The sequence below is a fragment of the Bos indicus x Bos taurus genome, chromosome 15 (genome assembly GCF_003369695.1).
Source record: "Bos indicus x Bos taurus breed Angus x Brahman F1 hybrid chromosome 15, Bos_hybrid_MaternalHap_v2.0, whole genome shotgun sequence".
In the NCBI taxonomy this organism is placed as follows: domain Eukaryota; kingdom Metazoa; phylum Chordata; class Mammalia; order Artiodactyla; family Bovidae; genus Bos; species Bos indicus x Bos taurus.
The window spans coordinates 39,353,223-39,355,443 of record NC_040090.1 but is presented as its reverse complement, the minus strand read 5'-3'; the positions used below and the strand labels follow the sequence as shown (position 1 = coordinate 39,355,443).

At 40.7% G+C, this 2,221-nt stretch overlaps 1 protein-coding gene across 1 annotated transcript; it reads left to right on the top strand.

The window, feature by feature from the left end:
- The first annotated feature begins 402 nt into the window (after positions 1–402).
- LOC113905031 (olfactory receptor 10T2-like) lies at positions 403–1,338 on the top strand. Its single transcript, XM_027562068.1, has one exon. It carries the CDS (start codon positions 403–405, stop codon positions 1,336–1,338), a length of 936 nt encoding a protein of 311 aa, XP_027417869.1.
- Positions 1,339–2,221: the final 883 nt, after the last annotated feature.

Below are 2,221 nucleotides of genomic sequence, written 5' to 3'. Positions count from 1 at the left end.
CGAGCTATAATTAGACCACGCATAAAACATTTTATATCCTTTATTCCTCATACTCTTGTAAGTGAGAAAATAAACATTTTCCATATTTCTCTCATTCCTGAAGATTCTGATTGTAGAAGCTGGAAAGGGGTGATAAATTAGGGAGCTCCTAGAATATATATTTGGGCCTACTCTATGGAATTTATATATACTCTCCTATGAGAATCTTTTTCTTCATCACTCTAAGTCCTAACGTAGAATTAAGCCAACTACATTTAACTTCCATTTCTCAGGCTTTTTTGTTAAGAGTTGTCTTGTCAGTGTCAATGATTAAGGGCATCAGTACTTTCAGCAGTCTTATTAGAGTCTTAACCCCAAGAACCTCTGTACCTTTGGAGGAGAGTTGCTACATACACCAAGAGAATGGGCAATCATACCACAGTGAGCACATTCCTTCTGTGGGGATTTTCCAGTTTCTCAGACCTGCAGGATCTCCTCTTTGTGATGGTTTTCTTCTCCCATGTGACCATCCTAGCCGCAAACACATCCGTAATGCTGGCCGTCAAGCTCAGTCACAACCTTCACACTCCCATGTACTTTTTCCTCTGTGGCCTCTCCTTTTCAGAAACCTGTACCACTGTGGTAGTCATCCCTCGCATGTTGGTGGACTTGCTATCAGACAGTAAGTCCATTTCCATTCCTGAGTGTGCCACACAGATGTTTTTCTTCTTTGGCTTAGGAACCAACAACTGCTTCATCTTGGCCGCCATGTCCTATGACCGTTACACTGCTATTCACAACCCACTGCACTACTCCATCCTCGTGACCCGGAAGTTCTGCTTTCAGCTGATGATGGCTTCTTGCATCACTGGGGTTGTGGTGTCACTGTGCATCGTCCTCATAGTATTCAACTTGTCTTTCTGTGACTCCAGCATCATCCAGCATTTTTTTTGTGACATTACACCTGTAGTCTCCCTTGCCTGTGATTACACCATTTTTCAGAAAATGATTCTTCTTGCCTTCACTGCCTTTGTGTTGGTGGGCAGCTTTATTTTAATTATGATTTCCTATGTCTTCATTGGGTCCATAGTTATGAAGATGCCTTCAGCCAAGGGAAGGTATAAGGCCTTCTCAACTTGCTCCTCCCACCTCACTGTGGTGTGCACACACTATGGATTTGCTGGCTTTGTCTATTTGAGGCCCAAGAGCAGTGACTCATTCCGTGAAGATATGCTGATGGCTGTGACATATACAGTGCTGACACCTCTGCTTAATCCCATTGTTTACAGTCTAAGAAACAAAGAAATGCAAACAGCCCTAAAGAAAGCACTAGGCAATATATGTAGGTTTTCCCCTTAGGTAGTAAATAAAAGAGCCCTGAACACTTCTAAAATTTTTATAGTGCAAGCGTTGATAAATAAAAGTAGAGAAAGTGAAGTTATTTTTATTCAGTCGATAAGTTGTGTCTAATTCTTTGTGACTCCATGGACTGTGGCACACCAGGCTCCTCTGTCCTCACCGTCTCCCAGAGTTGGTCCAAATTCATGTCTATTGAGTCGGTGATGCTATCTAACCATCTCATCTTCTGCTGCCCTCTTCTTTTGCCTTCACCTGGAGTACTTCCAATACAAATCATCACTTTGTTATACAAAGCAATTAAAATGTGTTCTAATGGCTAATATGCTCTGGTCTTACTCCTTTTCTGCCATAAAAACTAGGAGTAGTTTTAAAATATTTTTAAACAAAATATTAAAAAATTTTATTACATACATACGTATACACACATATATATGCATGTGTGTGTGTGTGTGTGTGTGCGTGTGCACGCGTGCTTAGTCGCTCAGTTGGTCTGACTCTTTACAACACCATGGACTGTAGCCCACCAGGCTCCTCTGTCCATGGGATTCTCCAGGCAAGAATAATGGAGTGGGTAGTCATTCCATTCTCCAAGGGATCTTCCAGGCCCAGGAGTCAAATCCAGATCTGCAATGCAGGTGGAGTCTTTATCTTCTGAGCCATCACGGAAGCCCAGGTATATGCATACACACAAGCATATATGTATGTAGTAAGTGTATCAAAATGTTTTAGAATATTGTATTTTCTTTTTTTATTCAAGTATAGATGATTTGGGAATACTATATTTTCATAATTTTGGTTTCCTTTGGAGAAGGAAGAAAATTATATTAAAAAAGGATAAGAGAGAATGAAAGAGGGAGAAAGAGAGGAAAGAGAAAGATCAGTA